The sequence below is a fragment of the Panicum virgatum genome, chromosome 2N, assembly GCF_016808335.1.
Source record: "Panicum virgatum strain AP13 chromosome 2N, P.virgatum_v5, whole genome shotgun sequence".
Taxonomy (NCBI): Eukaryota; Viridiplantae; Streptophyta; class Magnoliopsida; order Poales; family Poaceae; genus Panicum; species Panicum virgatum.
Genome location: NC_053146.1, coordinates 62,304,506 through 62,319,814, shown reverse-complemented (window position 1 = coordinate 62,319,814; position 15,309 = coordinate 62,304,506). Strand labels below are relative to the sequence as shown.

At 44.0% G+C, this 15,309-nt stretch overlaps 2 protein-coding genes across 3 annotated transcripts; both read left to right on the top strand.

Moving 5' to 3' along the window:
- Positions 1-493: 493 nt before the first annotated feature.
- On the top strand, positions 494-5,049 carry LOC120661696. The gene is made up of 5 exons (XM_039940615.1): positions 494-842; positions 1,665-1,714; positions 2,406-2,483; positions 2,679-3,576; positions 4,081-5,049. The coding sequence occupies exons 1-5, from the start codon at positions 681-683 to the stop codon at positions 4,696-4,698; spliced, it is 1,806 nt and encodes a 601-aa protein (XP_039796549.1). The 5' UTR covers positions 494-680; the 3' UTR covers positions 4,699-5,049.
- Positions 5,050-9,382: 4,333 nt separating this feature from the next.
- Positions 9,383-15,309, top strand: LOC120661695. Of its 2 annotated transcripts, none has more exons than XM_039940612.1 (16): positions 9,383-9,657; positions 10,197-10,304; positions 10,432-10,551; positions 10,646-10,681; positions 10,795-10,929; positions 11,085-11,168; positions 11,237-11,355; positions 11,496-11,597; positions 11,928-12,044; positions 12,126-12,179; positions 12,354-12,420; positions 13,446-13,499; positions 13,922-14,011; positions 14,458-14,523; positions 14,602-14,634; positions 14,909-15,309. In XM_039940612.1, exons 3-16 carry the CDS (start codon positions 10,462-10,464, stop codon positions 15,038-15,040), a joined length of 1,179 nt encoding a protein of 392 aa, XP_039796546.1. In that variant the 5' UTR covers positions 9,383-9,657; positions 10,197-10,304; positions 10,432-10,461; the 3' UTR covers positions 15,041-15,309. The 2 variants fall into 2 exon arrangements, with proteins under 2 accessions (XP_039796546.1, XP_039796548.1); XM_039940614.1 differs by lacking the exon at positions 9,383-9,657 and adding an exon at positions 9,764-9,857.

Below are 15,309 nucleotides of genomic sequence, written 5' to 3'. Positions count from 1 at the left end.
GGTGCCTTATCTCCTGAACTCCTACTCCGTTTCATTAAAATGCTTTTGAAAAAGTTCGAATCCAATTCACTGTCAGATTTAACGGGAAAAGAAAGTAGGATTCGGAATCTGTAACCCGAATTTAATACTCAGATTTAGTATCCAATCCAATGACAGTCCAGTGCTTTTTCCGTTTCCGACACGGACCCAATTCAGTCACCGTCGCCTCATCCGATTCCAAACTCCGCCGGTGCAACATGCTGCGGGTGCGGCGAGTGAAAAGCGAAGCGGCGAGTGAAAAGTGTTTCGCGGCGCGGCGCGGGGTGGGGCCCCACCACTCCTCGCACACGCTCTCCCGCGCGGTCCCGCCCGGGTCCGCGGCTCCGAGAAATAGCACCACGGACCCAGAAATAGCAGCTCACAAAATCCCAAGCGCGGTCCCGCCCGGGTCCGCGGCTCCGAGAAATAGCACCACGGACCCAGAAATAGCAGCTCACAAAATCCCAATCGCCCACGCGAGCCGGACCCGAGAAACAGCAGGCGGGCGGAACAGGGGAAAGCCCAGACCAACCCTCCCCGAAACCGCGACGACCCGACACCTCGTCCCCCTCCTCTCCTCTCCTCCTGACCACCCTTTCCGGCTCCTACTGGCTATCCACCGCCCACCCCGCGCGATCAAGCCGACCAGAGCCGGCACCCCGATGGTGGTCGTGGCGGTGGGAGGGGGCGGCGGCGGCGGAGGAGGGTGGGGGACGTGGGAGGAGCTGGTGCTGGGCGGCGCCGTGCTCCGCCACGGGGGCGCCGCGTGGGCCGCCGTCGCCGACGAGCTCCGGACCCGCTCCCCGTGCGCCTTCTCGCCCGAGGTCCGCACCCCGCACCCTATCAAACCCTAGCTCGTGTGTGCAGCTCGCGTCCGACTAGGACACGGATTAGGGCATGGCCTTTGGGCCCCACCGGCCCGGGATAACTGTCTCGAGCGAAAATTGGGGCTAGGGTTTCGTGGCCCTACCTGTGCGAATGCTTGATTTTGCAATGCCCGTAGGGCTGTGCGATTCTAGAAATGCTGAGTCGCTGATCTTAGATGCTTGGTTGTAGGGACTTGTACGATTAAATAGGATTTACCATGCCATTATTTTGAGTTTAACAAAGGGGAGCCCAGTCACAAGGACAACGATGTAGTAGGCATTAATGAAGTGTGTGTGCCACAGTAACTAGCAACGCAATGATGACACACATTGCACAGTTTGTGCTCAAATTGCTGCTCAGATGTTCTGATAGCCACTGAAATGCTTCACACTATTTTTTAAACTTGCACACAAGGGGCAATCAAATCATTCTATTAGGTGAAATGAAATATTTTCTTTGAAACAAGAAAATTTTCCTGGGCAGCGTACCCTAACTTGCTTGGGACTAAAAGGCTCTGCTGCTGCTTTATAATCTCCCAGGCATGTTTAACTTGATATTACTATATTGACTTTTTCCAGCAATGCAGATGTAGCCATGTAGTGGAACCTTGAGCCTAATGATGTGCCCTCTTTGTGTAACTAGTTTTACGCATCAAGCTCTGTCTTATTACATTGCAATTTAGCGGTTCTATTATCATCTAGAAGCTATGGCAGACTGATTGAGTTGTTGCTACTAGTGTTGCATATGAGTTTGTTGCTTACAGTTGTTTATATTTGCAGGAATGTGAAGCAAAATTTGCAGAGATACAGTTGCGCTACTCTGCATGCAAGTAAGTGTAGATCTGTGATGTGCATACTTCATACCTGCCTGTCCATTACATGACCTTGCAAATTTAATTTGCACGTTGTAGAACACCTACTGCATATCGTTATGTATATTAAGAAGTTGAACTTAGATGGATTTAGTCCCTTTTTAGGGACTCATGTTGCCTAGGATGCTGTGGGAGCTGAATAAGATCTTCATGAATCTCTGAACATATAGCATGTGTTTATTCATCATATAGTGCATCATAGTGGAAAAGAATTTTGCTGTTTTACCAAAAGATAAGATGTGCACTGTCGGCCCCATTTTTAACATATTAAATAATAGAGGATATTAGCATGTCTGCAGGCTGCACCCGACCAGTAGAAATGGTTACACTTCTTTCTATATGTGGGTTGGTGATTTCAGGGTTTTAAGTTGGCATTTTACTACTCCAGCACTGAGCTGATTTAGGCTGGATAGGGGATAACTTGCCAGAGAACAAAGAGGAGAAAAAACATTAAAATGTGGACCACTTGATCACCAACCTCAGTTTGAAGATTGGATTCTCAATCCCATAAATAATAAGTTATGTATGCGAAAATGTAGGACATTGCGGTGTCTTTCAGATGGCAGCAGCAGTTGAATATAGATAATTTTACGATATGAAGTATCTTACATTTATCTGGGTTCTGATCATTCTATTTGCTTCAATACAGCGCTTGGTTTGAAGAGCTACGCAAGCAGAGAGTTGCTGAACTGAAAAGGGAATTGGAGAAGTCGGAAAATTCTATTGGGTTAGTGCCATTTTTTTTCACCCTTATCCGAGCACTTTTGCATTTCATTTGAGTTGTTGGTATTTTGTTCCTATATTCGACTATCCTTGATGCAATCTGTTTTTTTCATCCAAGCAAGTGATTGTTTGATACTTTGCCAACTTTCTGATTTTCTCTACGTTATGGTAACGTGCGATCTTATTTTTACCCTTCCAGATCCCTCCAATCTGTGATTCAAAGCCTCAGCAATAGCAAGCATGGTGATGGGAGTTCTGAATGTCGTACCAGTCATACCGAATCATGTTCGCACTCTGAAAATACAGTGGATACTTCCTCAGGTAAAGAAGCATCCAGAGACAGATCATCAGCAGCTAGTTTCACAGAGGAAGCAAGCAACAGTCAGAAAGCTCAGCAGGTGCAGCAGTGTGATACCGATTCAGTTCAGGCTAATAATCAGTCACCGGATGAGTCATATCCTCAGGATCAAGTTGAGAAGGGCTTTCCCAAAGACAGCCTGCTTTGGGGCTCTAGAAAGCAAAGAGGAAGGAGAGCTAGACGGACTATTATCAAAGGTGATGATAGTAGTAGAGATGGTGAGCCTACATCTACAACATGCATAGAGAGGGAGGGGTCCTCTGAAGGCTTCTTGAAGGACTTGAAAACTCCAAAGGCAGAATCAGTTGTGATGAAGAAGGGTTTGAAAACTCCAAAGGCAGAATCTGGTGTGCTGAATAAGGATTTCAAAAGTCTAAAGGTAGGATCTGGCCTAATGAAGAAGGGTCTGAAAACTACAAAGGGAGAATCTGATGTGATGAAGAAGGGCCTGAAAACTCCCAAGGCAGAATCTGACGTTTTGAAGGTCTCGAAAACTCCCAAAGCAGAATCTGATGTTTTGAAGGTCTCGAAAACTCACAAAGCAGAATCTGATGTTATGATGAAGGGCTTGAAAACTCGCAAAGCAGAACCTGATGTTGTGAAGAAGGGCTTGAAAGCTCCAAAAGCAGAATGTGGTCAGCTTGTGAGTGAAAGAGTTAAGCAAAAGTTGGCAGAGATTTTGAAAACTATATCCACTCAAGGCGACTGTTTGATGTTGCAACGGCAACTTGATACCCAGGTATGATGAATTCACCGAATTTAATTCCCTTTGTATCTCTGTAGATGGTATAAATTATCAGTATACACTTCCTTCACTGATTAATATAGGGCTTATTTTGACTTTGATAAAGACTAAGGAGGTCATGATTGAGAGAGCTATGCAAGGAAATGACCTAGATACCTTGCAATAATTGTTTTGGAATGATGAGAGGAATACTTCAGTGTGTCTTAAATAGTTTTGAAACTTCTGTTAGAACTGCTAAACTGTTTTTCCTGCTAAGAGGTTAGTCAACTCAGGTTTTTGTGGGTCTTTAGCTTAGGTTATTTTCTTATGACGTGGCTGCAGTTGGTCTTTTGTTGAATTGGGTAAACTATGCAGTGCTTGTGCTCATATAGTTGTGCTACAAGGATTATTTTACTTCTCAAAATTAATTGTGCTATCAAATCATTCTCAATGTCAGCCAAATAGCATGTACACTTTTGGATCTGAATTTTATCTCATTTCTTACCTTTTCGTCTACAGAGGAAAAGGGTTAGATACAAGAAGATGATTCGCCGGCATATGGACTTCCGGACCCTTCACTCTAAGATCAAGAACGGTGCCATCTCTTCCACCAAGGAGCTTCTGAGAGATATTCTCATTTTTGTGAATAATGTAATAGCCTTCTACCCAAAGGCTACATTAGAGCACATGGCTGCGGTTGAGCTTCGGGACCTTTCTTGCAAAATTGTGAAGCAGGGTGCAAGCTTGCTCTTGAAGATCCGTGGAGAGATGGGAACAGCTGGTGCCTCTGCAGTGAAGAAGAATGCTCGAGCCCAGCAGCTGGGATGCCCTGGCCCTGGTGATGCAAGGGGAGGCAAGGTTTATTCAAGGGAAGCTACTGCCAAGGAAGGAGGTGAGGGCAAGAGCTCTAGAAGTGATGCATCATTAGCAGCTAATCAAAAGAATACCCAGAGAAATGAGTCGGCCAAGAAGGGAGGCGTTGGTCGGCCTCCAAAGAGTGCACAGGAAGATAACCCCAGTAAAGGCAGGAAGAGGGGCGCTGGGACACAGGTGGATAGCCCCAGCAAAGGCAGGAAGAGGAGTGCTGCAGCACAGGAGGATAGCCTCAGCAAAGGTGGCAAGAAGACCCGGCGATGAAGCTACCATCAGCTCAACGCCGGTGAAACTCTGTACAGCTTAACCATATCATAGGCTAGTCCCTTCCAGTGGTGTTTAGGTTGCAGAAAAAAGCTATGGCCCAGTAATCAAGCTGATGTAATAGGAAGGGTTAGCTGTTTTTGGTGTTGTTTTGTAAGGGCTGAGGAGTAAGGACAGTTAGAAGGGAACCCATATTTTTCCTGTAGAGATTGTCCAGTTAGGCTTAGCTATACTTGTCTGACTGTGTAATGTTTGTATCCAGATCAAGGTATCTGGACGAGCAGAACTGCACCAACATGTCTGTCTGAGCAATTGTTGCTGCTTGTTGTCAGTGTCAGCTGATGCTTAAAACACCAAGAAAACAACATTTACCTGTTGGAGAGTACTGGACTGGCTGAACCGGATCAAAACTCCACGCCAAAACTGTTCGAGCAGTGTTGGGCCGGTGGCGCCTGTGCCGCTGTGCGTCGCTCTTCTCTTTGCACGCATCCGCTCGTGGGCCGCTTGCCTTTCGTCACTCGCGCACGCGGTTTTTTCTTTTTTATATTTAAAAAAAGTTAAAATTTCAAAAATATATGTTCGTTTTGGAAAATTTCAAAAATATACCCCGGTCGCCCTATGGGGGGCGATAGGGCTCAAATGTAATTTTTTTTCTTCAAATTTGCAACGAAGTCCCTGGAGAAAAAAAAAGGGCCTGTCGCCCCCTGTCGCCCACCCCTCCGCCGACCAACCAGGCGGCCCAGCCTGCAGGCGCCAGGGGGACCGGTCGCCCATCCTGCGGGCGACAGGGGGGCCTGTCGCCCCCCCCCCCCCACGGGCGACCGGGTCAGGCCACCCTTATATAAGGCTTCCCTCCTCATTTGACCTAAAAAAATCCACAAAAAATCCAGAAAAAAAGAGAGGGGTGAGGAGAAGGGAAGCGGCGAAGCTCTGCCGAATTCCACACTTGTGATCTACCGGTAACTTCCGTATAAATGCGTTGATATTGTATAACAATTTAATTTAATTAGCAGATTAGCTGAATTAGATTTGATGCTTTAAAACACTAGTTTAGTATTACAATTTGAGTACTATTACAGACTTTTTCAAATAAAATAATTATACATTAGAATATAATTATGACAATACCTTATTGATATTGCAGTAATTATGACAATACCTTATTGATATTGCAGTATAAGACAATAGAATTATGACAGTACCTATATTTTCACGCATCGATTTGGTATACGATATGTGCATTGCTTAAATTATTGTTTTTTATTTGGCGCACCATACTATAGCGCCAATGTCTTCGTTAAGATCAACCTACATTCCGTGGAGCAAGTGTAAAGCCACCGTACCCGAAGGAATTGATGTGCCAATGTGCTTCTGCGGTTCGTTATGCAAGTTCATGCAATCTGAGGTTTTAGGAGATGACTACGGCATGAGATTCTTTATGTGTGAGAACTACGAATATGATCCACCTAAGCGATACGGCAAAGATCGGGCCAAGGTAGCAGGACAACATACGCTATTTTTCTCTGTGACCTAACATTGAGTTATGATTCTAACTTGTGTTGGACAAAGTCTCCTCCGCCTCTTTGTGATTTTATGCAGTGGTTCGACACCGTGCAGTCCCAGCAGGCAAAGGACATTGTGGAACAAAAAGCAAGGTGGGCTGCAGAACATTGACGCCGAATGAAGCACGAGGAACAGCAAGAGGAGAAGCGCAAGAAAGAGCAAGAAGAGATCCGCAAGAGGATGAAGGAGGTGGATCGTAAGGCGGCGGCCGAACGTGAAGCTGACAGGGAGAGAAAGCGAGAGAGGGCACGCCGTGCGAAGGAAGCCGGGCCCGAAGCAATTAGGAAGGGCAAATATCCTAAGTGCACTCAGTAGAGTAGTACCATGAAATCTCGGCATTTTACATTCCATAAGGCATGGTAGGTTTAGATGCAACAAGAAATTATCTTGTCGCGTGCACATGCCACTGCAATTAGTTGTTTATGTTTTAAGTTGAGAGTTTAACTCTGTGTGTTGTAGCCTTTACCATTAATTTGCGGTTGTAGCCAGGAGTCTACGAAATCTTTGAACTTGTCCTTAATATTTTCGGAGCTTTTCATGTCACTAGAATACTAAAAAGAACACATTTTATTAATATAATGATAAGAATTAAGAACTGAGAAATACATCGGGGTCTGCTGCTAAAAAGCACACATTTTCATGACACTAGAATACTAAAAAGCATCCGGAGACCTCACCTGTCGCTCAGGACGCGAAAGGGGCTGCGGTGTCTGCTGCTGAGAGATCCCAAGAGGTGCTCCTCCTAGCTGTGAATACCCCAAGACATCGGGGTTACCGTGCGCGGCATGATTCCCAATTTAGCGGCCGAGATCCCGCCGACGATGATGACGACTACACGCTCGAATAGCTCAAAATAGGAACCATAGTGTATCTAGCTGCGAGTACGAGATCACAGGTTGCACTGCTCAGCACGGCGATCACGGGTTTTCCAAATGTCGCATTCTTTGCCCAGACATACGTGACAAAAGACGACAACCCAATAGCAGTGCTCTTCCACCATTTCAAGAAGATGTGACAACACGGCAACCACACCAGCTCACCTTCAAAGCAGTCTCTCTGGCGAGGATGACGGACCTGTCATTATACAGCGAAGGTCTGTGGCGTGTAGTGGGGAAGGGGCATCTAGGCGCGATCGACCGAGTGGCAGCAATGCAGTGATGTGAGTCTGCATGCACAGAGATGAATCGAATAGTCATTTCGAGAATCGAATCTAGCCTTTTCAGTGTTAGGTCAGCTAGCCTCTTCACTGTATTGTCATGTAGGTTTTTAGGTGCATTTACACTTCACACTCCGGGTATCAGACCTTTGTGCGCCTATAAATACTCCCAAGTTTGTGAACTCCCAGCACAACTCAAACACCAAACCTCATTGTATACCCAATGTTTGGAGGTGGGTCTAGCGGGAAGAATTACTATGGTTTTGGGAAAGAAAAAGGGGGAAGAAAGGGAGACCCCATAATATGGGAGGGGTCTCTTGGACCTGATTCCTTTCCGGAACCAGTGTTTGAGTTTCCGCCACAGCACAAGAGTGAATTTACCAATGAAACTCCTCTTCGACAATACGATAACCGTAGAGAACCGTTGCCAAAATGCAGACATGGTGAGGACTGCTTAGTGCAGATGTGCACCGACGGGATGGATGGCGGTCGGCATTTCTTTAAATGTCCACACGCATGGGTAATACTCGGTTGTTTCATTTCTTTATCTTCAATGAGACACCTTACATGAAATTTGTTTTGCAGTCTTCCGATGCTCCAAAAAACTGTGGTTTTACTAGGTGGGTAGATCCTGCATCAATTGATTCTGTTCATGAGTTCATCGAGTACATCCAGATAAAGATCTTTGATCTGGAATGTAAGGTGAATCATTATGAGGAAGTGAGCGAGGGTAACAAAGACGACGAAGTTGATGATACCAGCAATGCAGCCGGTTCACAGGATGAACCATGCACTATTCCTTACTGCAACTGCCCTTGTCACAAGAAGAAGGGCCCTGCGCCTCCGGCACCACCGCCTGCACCACCTGCAATGGGTGGATACTGCGGAGAAGGCTCAACGCAGTTTGCTACGTGGGGGTACGGCTACTAGGACTACCTTAGTGCTAGTGACATGCTGCATCGTTGTGTTTGTTCTGTTTTTTTTAAATTACCTAAGGCATGTTAGGTTAGTCCGGAATCTGTTTACCGTAGTTTGCAACGGGTTCTGACATGCCACTGCATGCGTGATGTGTGTTTCATTATCGTTGTATTATGACGTAAAATTTGGTGGTTCACATTACGTAATGCATTTCTTAGTTCTTATTTCTTATCGTTATATTAATTACATGTGTGCTTTTTAGTATTCTAGTGACATGAAAAGCTTCGAGGGCCATGTCCGTGCCCAGCAGAGGCCTAAGAGGGTCCGACGCCATAGGAGTGGTTAGATATATCTGATGTTTGTATCTCTGATGTTTATTTGTAATGAGATAGCTGTGGACCGTTTATTTATACACTTCAACGTTCGTCACTGATCACTCTCCGTATTTTCCATTACATACAATAGATGGTATGTTTATACTTCGATGCTTCATTACCCCTCCCTTTTTTCCTAAATTTTTAGGCTCAAATGACAAAGGGAATGACGGCCAGGGCTTAAATAGGGAGTGGGGGATCCTGTCGCCCCTGGGGTGGGCGACAGGGCCCTGTCGCCCGTTGGGGGGGCGACAGACTTTTTTTTTCTCCAGGGACTTCGTTGCAAATTTGAAGAAAAAAAATTACATTTGAGCCCTGTCGCCCCCATAGGGCGACCGGGGTATATTTTTAAAATTTTCTAAAACGGACATATATTTTTGAAATTTTATTTTTTTTTAAATATAAAAAGAAAAAACCGCCTCGCGCACGGGGCTCGGGATGGGTTCACGTGTGTTGCAGAGGAGGGGAGCCAACAAACCGAGCGGGAAACCCGGTCGTGCGCGTGGTCGAAACGGCAGCTGCGCGCTCGTCGCGCGAGCGGAGGCCGCCGCGTGTGTGGGGGCGCGCTGCAACGACTGAGACGGGCGCGCAGCGCGGCGCGGGTGGGACCTGGGCGATGCGCCACCCGTCGCCCTTCCTCTGATGCGCTGACCCCGACCGTCGCTGTCGCGCGTGCGCGTCGGCTCTCTCGCCCTCCCGCGGCCGCCTCCGCCCGTGCCCGTGCCCGCACCCAACCTTTCCCAATCCCTCCGCGCTCCGGCCCAGCGAAACGTCTCGTTAACCCGCAGCAGCAGCGGCGCCGCCGGTGCCCTCGCTGCCAAGGCGCCCGCCCGGAGCTCGTCACGCCGAGTGGCGAGAGGGGCCTCCTCCACCGCCCATTGCGCGCTCGGCACCGAGGCCTCCCTCCCGCCCGCCGCGGCGTCGTCGTCGGCTCCTCCCGCCGCCGCGGTAATTCCGCTTTCTTCTTCTCCACCCGTAGAGAGTACCGACGTCCGTGTGTTATCATGGATTGGTTCTGATCGTGCTTTTGGGTGCTCTTGCCTGCAATTGGGAAAACGATCTCCTGGGGCGCCCTCGTTGCCGCGAGGTGACACCTGAGCTTCAACTGGAGGGTTGGGGCTAAGAGTAGCGTAATTCGGTCGCCGACGGTGTGTGAGCTTTCCCATTCCCGCTCGCATCGATGCGTGCGTCACACCCCGTTGCTGTCAATTTGATTCACTGCTGCCCTGTGAATAACAAAAGCGAATCGCGCGCGATGCGTGCACCGGATGCCCACCTATTCGTTTGAGATTTCGCCCCCGCGCTCTCCTTTCAGTTTTCTGATTGTTAAGAATTTTCTCCTTTGTTTTATGTGGTATATACGTCTGGATTTTCTCCTATCTGTACTTAAGAACATTTTTTGGGGACCACCCCGGATGAACTGAGACAATATTGTACATCATAAAATTATGATGATATATTGACTGTATTTTATTACCTGCATGCAGGGCGTCATGAAGCGATCCTGAGATGCTTGAGTTGCTTCCTGACACCTTAACAAGACTGATCCATCGGTTTCCAGATGTACAGAAAAAACTAGTGCCTTGCAAGATAAGGTGAGTTTGCGTGTGTTCATTTGATGATTCATTGCTTATCAGTGTCATCTACACTTTCTGAGCATTTAAAAGGCTGGTTCAGTGTGAGATCTCTATTCCATATTGCTACCACCTTTTGATTCCACAGAATGGTAAGGGGGGCGATAGCTGTCCTAAGATGAAACTGCGGTTCCATCTATTGGTCCTGTGCGTGATCATCATATTCCTGGTGTACAACATGGCTAACTTTCAACATAAGCAGACATCGGTAATAATCAATATCCCTGATCTATTGGGAACTGAGTTCTCTGAACAAAAATATACCTGATGGATGAATATGATGTGATTATGCAATTTTACAGTTGGAAGCAAAATCTCGACCATTTGATACTGTGACGGTATGTGAAAACATTATTTTGATCAAAACTCAGAAAAATGTTTTTCCATATTAATCCAGAAGCAGATTTTTCTGTTAATAAGACATGGATTGCACCTCCAATTTAAACATCAGGTGTCTGACAGAGCTGCTGTTAAGGTGTCCAAAAAACCTGTTGCAAGAATTGGTTATTTGCCCCATGGTATAGTGGAGTCTAACTCCGACGTGGAGTTGAAGCCATTGTGGCTGACAACAAATGCGCAATCACAGGTCAATTGGGTGACTCATCTTAAGTGCTTTGATTCCATTACAATAATATTTCTGTTGGTTTCACTTGTCAAACTGAACAACCATCAGCTGTTCCCACCTCCTAAGTACAAAATATTATTTAGTTATCTAATGCTCTGTGGGTTTTTTTGTTCCAGAAGTCTAAACAGAACGATCAGTCTTTGATTGCCATTGCTGCTGGTATAAATCAGAAAAAGAGTGTGGACGCTATTATGAAGAAGGTACTTCATTACTACCTTCGTAAGGACTAATTGCGCATAAAATTGTGATGTAACTCTTGAATGTTCAGTTTCTTCCAGAAAATTTTACAGCTATATTGTTCCATTATGATGGGAATGTCAATGGGTGGAATGATCTGCCATGGAGCAAAAGTGTGATACATATAGCTGCTTCTAACCAGACAAAATGGTACGATGTTTCTTCCTTTGCACTGAGATTGGGCATGCTTTTCTCTCTTTTGCAACGAAAAAGGGCATCTTTCTATCTTTCATTTTATTTCTGGTATCATTTAGCTTCAAGATAAGATGACAAGGCATTTATTTTTATAGGTGGTTTGCAAAGAGGTTCCTCCATCCTGCTGTTGTCTCCATGTATAAGTACATCTTTCTTTGGGATGAAGATCTGGAGGTGGATAACTTCAACCCAAGAAGGTATTGTGTTACATGAAAGCAATCTGTCAGACTTATCATTGCCTAGCAGTAAAAAATTATGAAACAAAGGAAAGATGTACAGAAACGTAGAATTTTATCTGAGTTCAGTGCATTGGATTTTTTTAATCATGGTACAGCTGTTACTAGTATGTCAGGTATGTCCTTGGTGGCATATATTATGTGTTTTCTTAAAAGTAAGCAACTTAAGTACTTGTTCCAGATAGGAGAAATCTGTGAAGAAATTGTACCTTATACTAATGTTCTCCCCCAAAAGAGTTCAATTGATCGAAATCTCTGCACCAATTTAGCTAATGCATTAATTCCTTTCAGATACTTAAATATAGTTAAATCAGAAGGACTGGAGATATCACAACCAGGTCTTGACTCTAAACTTTCCGAAATTCATCACCGAATAACTGTTCGTAAAAAATCAGGAAGTTTTCATAGGTAAGTTCAGGTACTTCACATTTATTTTGGAAACTTGTGGTCACAGCATAACTAAATGAAACAACATATGTATTTGTATAGGAGAGTTAGTCGGGCTAACAAAGAATGTTCAAGAGAAGGTCCGCCTTGTTCTGGGTATATTTTCTTTCTCAAACCCTTTCTTGTGCTATAACAGAAATTTTTACTGATTAATTCTTTATATTTTTTCTATTTGATCTCGTTACATCTGTATCGTCTTACTATTTAGTAACCACATTATGCTTGCGACAATGAGAGCTGTCCATGACATAATAATTATTTGATTCATAGATGGGTTGAGGGCATGGCACCGGTTTTCTCAAAATCTGCTTGGCAATGTGTATGGCATCTTATCCAGGTACATTTTATCTTTGTATGATTTCTTAACAATGTTTGCATTAACATTTTTTTAATTTACCATTGTATCAGACAATATGACTGTTTTCTTTTCAACGGTCCATAAGCTGTGGGCTTGAGTTGTACAGAATGGTGTAGGCTTAGCTGCCCATTTTTGTATTTGGAGTCGGAGTTATTGGAAACATGCATAACTGTATTAACTATGTTGAAAAGAGTTGGGACACAAACCCAAACAGGCAAAGCTAGTGCATTTTGGATCCTGGCTCTACATTAACCTCTCTTGGTGTTAATTCTTCACATTTTGTTTCTTTCTGAAATGGTTTAAGTCTTTACGGTTTCTTTCTTTGTGAAATGTATTACACCTTTGTATTTTCTTCTTTCTGAAATAATATGGAGTACTGAAGCAGTAAAACATATATGAGATATGAGCTAACTACTTGTCTCATTGGCCCAATATATTTTTGCATTTTAGTATTCACAACTAAGATTAGTTTGGATGCTACATATGTTGGCATTTTGTGTCATTATTACTTGTGGAGAATACTTGAATCAGATTCATGTTATGGGTGTGTCTTTGGTCCTAGCTTCATAGTTGTTTATGAACTCACTACAGTGCCTTCAATACTCCACGCATTTTCACTGCTCCATTTGTCTGGATTGCTAAAAGAGTATGAGGGCCTATTTGTTTCCGCGAACGACAAACGCGCGATGCGTTTTCGCGAACGCAGCTCCGCGGCCGCTTTTCAGAATCGCGGATCCCCAGTTCATTTCTTCCAACTGCACAACACGGGCGACTCCCAATTGTGCGTCTGTTGCGGAACGTTTGGCAGGGTTATTCCGCTTATCCCGCTCAAACTCCATCACGAACGCGAGAAACGCGATTCCAAACAGGGCCTGAGACATTGACAAATAATCAACCTGTTTTAGGAAAAAGAAAATAGTTTGTGTGATATTCTCTTCTCTTGCACCTGATTGATTTATGTGGATTATACCAGGTATTCATATATCTACATTGTATTTTTACAGAATGATCTTATCCATGGATGGGGCATTGATTACAAGTTTGGGTATTGTGCTCAGGTTTGATAAAAACCGTTGTTTGAATAACTGTGCATACTTTATGATTTAATGTGTCTAAACTATTGATTAGGTTTTTCATGCAGCTTCTCTTCATTCAATAAATATTTTTATCGCAATGAGGAAATTGTAAATTATGATTAGTATTCCCAAGAAAAATCATATAACACTATGTTTCATGTGGTCAATCAATATAACTTTTCTATCACAATCTATTGGAAGTGGTCTTTTTTTTTTCCCTTTTTGCCTGAGGTTAACTGATTTAAGGAATAAATACTTATTTAGTTATTTATGTTCTTAAGCATCTAACATCTTTTAATCCATACGGCAGTAATTCTAAGTTCATGACCTCACTGTCCAAGCAACTTCTGCTTCTTTTTGGTGAAGACTCCAAATAAACTTGTTTCTTCTTATACTGCTTTCAGGGTGACAGGACAAAGAATATCGGAGTAGTTGATAGTGAATTTATAGTTCATCGAGGAGTGCAGACATTAGGAGGTTCTACAATAACAAAGGTTTGTGGAAACCTCTGTTTTTGTTGTTGCAGATCAAAACCTTGTTGTCTCTTGCAAATCATGAATTCATAGTACTCGTTACACGTATAAGAACAACACATCATGGCAATAATTTTCAGCATGCTCCATAATTTTGAGCTGCGCCTCCTAATGCAATGACGCATAAGGCTTTTGTGTGCCCTTGAGAATAACAGTTTGAGAGCACTTGTGTGCATAATTCGTATAATCCTTTCATAATTATGTCTCCTGAGGAGAAACAATACCCCATCTTTTGGTAGGTGGCGGAAACTGCATTAAACATTGCAATGAGACTGCCTTCTAATAATGCCAAGCGTTATATCTGCATCTTATGCTGAATGAATTCTGGAAAATATGAATTTTGTTTGTTCATTGTCAAAGTTCAAAGTAATGTTGAATGTTTGCTCTGTTTTTATAAATTCTGGAAGGATGGTACTCAAGGGAAAAATGCCCAGCTACTCCGTCAAAAAGCTGCTCAAGCACAAAAAACAAGAGTATGTTCGTTTTGTATGTCGTATTGCTGTGTTTTCTTATGTGACGTCTCCATAACTTATGTTATAATTTCTAACCAGGGGAGGCCAGCAGGTCTTGACATGCGAACAAAGGTGAGCTAACAAACCACTTAGCTGGCACACGTTGTGTCAAATGCCATTAACCCATCCCTCGTCTTGGCGAAAATGCTGTTGGAAACTGAATGAATTGTAGTTCAAAAAACCTGTCACATCACTTGTAAATTATGTATGCCCATTATGTTAAAAATGACACTCAAGAATTACCTGTAGCTATCCAGATTATGCAACGATTCGTTTCTTGTGATTTCCATGCCATTAATTAATCATAGTTCTCTCAGATCGCCATAATTTTGTTTCAACCCTGTAGATCCGGAGAAAATCACGATCGGAGCTTCGCGATTTCCAAAAGCGCTGGGACCGGGCCGCAAGGGAAGACAGAACATGGGTCGATCCGTTCGCTCGCTCCCGAAGAAAACACAGGAATAGAACCCCACAATAGTCTTCATTGTTACGTAACATTCCAAATGGATCATCAATTTAAAGTGTATAATTGCACATTAATTTGGTGTAAAATCACAAGGACGATACAGATGACGTAACGAGGTGAGTTTCTAGTGGGAAGTGCGAGTCCACGCTCCTAACGCGGTTTGCTCTAGGCTTGCTGGCAGTGGTGCCTTCGCGGTTCTATTTCAGTGTAGCTAAAACTGAATGTATTGTGCGGATGAATTTAGTTTATATTCCTAATATCTCTAAAATTTTAACCGGTTA